General features: G+C 63.8%; 1 protein-coding gene across 1 annotated transcript in view; it reads left to right on the forward strand.

Annotated features, from left to right (window-relative positions):
- NCAPH2 (non-SMC condensin II complex, subunit H2) overlaps positions 1–381 on the forward strand; it is a gene marked incomplete at both ends in the record, with an annotated part of 6350 nt that overhangs the window by 3234 nt on the left and 2735 nt on the right. The window contains 2 exons of the mRNA XM_010294228.1: positions 7–86; positions 284–375. Coding sequence (XP_010292530.1) covers positions 7–86; positions 284–375 — 172 coding nt within the window. The remainder of the gene's footprint in view (positions 1–6; positions 87–283; positions 376–381) is intronic.

Consider the following 381-nt stretch of genomic DNA (forward strand, 5'->3'; position numbering starts at 1 on the left):
TGGCAGGCTCTGATCAGCGTTCCCTTGACTCCGATGTCTCTGGTCGCCCCGGAAGAGGATGAGAAGAGGGACAACCCTCTTTTCAGGTGAAAGCCCCCCTCGCCACGCCCCTCAGCTGCCCCCCAGGTTTAGCTGGTCCCCCTGCCGCTGCTGTAGTGGGGTTGGGTTTTCCCCGTGCCTCAGCCGAGGAAGTAGCGCTTTCCCAGTGCCCCATCCCCAGGCTCCCAGCAGGACAGGGCAGAGCCTGGTCTGGGGGGGTCCCCTGATGGAATTTTGCCCTCAGCCGGAAAGGGGAGATCCTCGCCAGCCGTAAGGATTTCCGGATGAACACGTGCACCCCTCACGCCACCGGAGCCTTCCTGCTGGAGCTGGCAGGCCTCT

The sequence above is a fragment of the Phaethon lepturus genome, unplaced genomic scaffold (assembly GCF_000687285.1).
Source record: "Phaethon lepturus isolate BGI_N335 unplaced genomic scaffold, ASM68728v1 scaffold50019, whole genome shotgun sequence".
In the NCBI taxonomy this organism is placed as follows: domain Eukaryota; kingdom Metazoa; phylum Chordata; class Aves; order Phaethontiformes; family Phaethontidae; genus Phaethon; species Phaethon lepturus.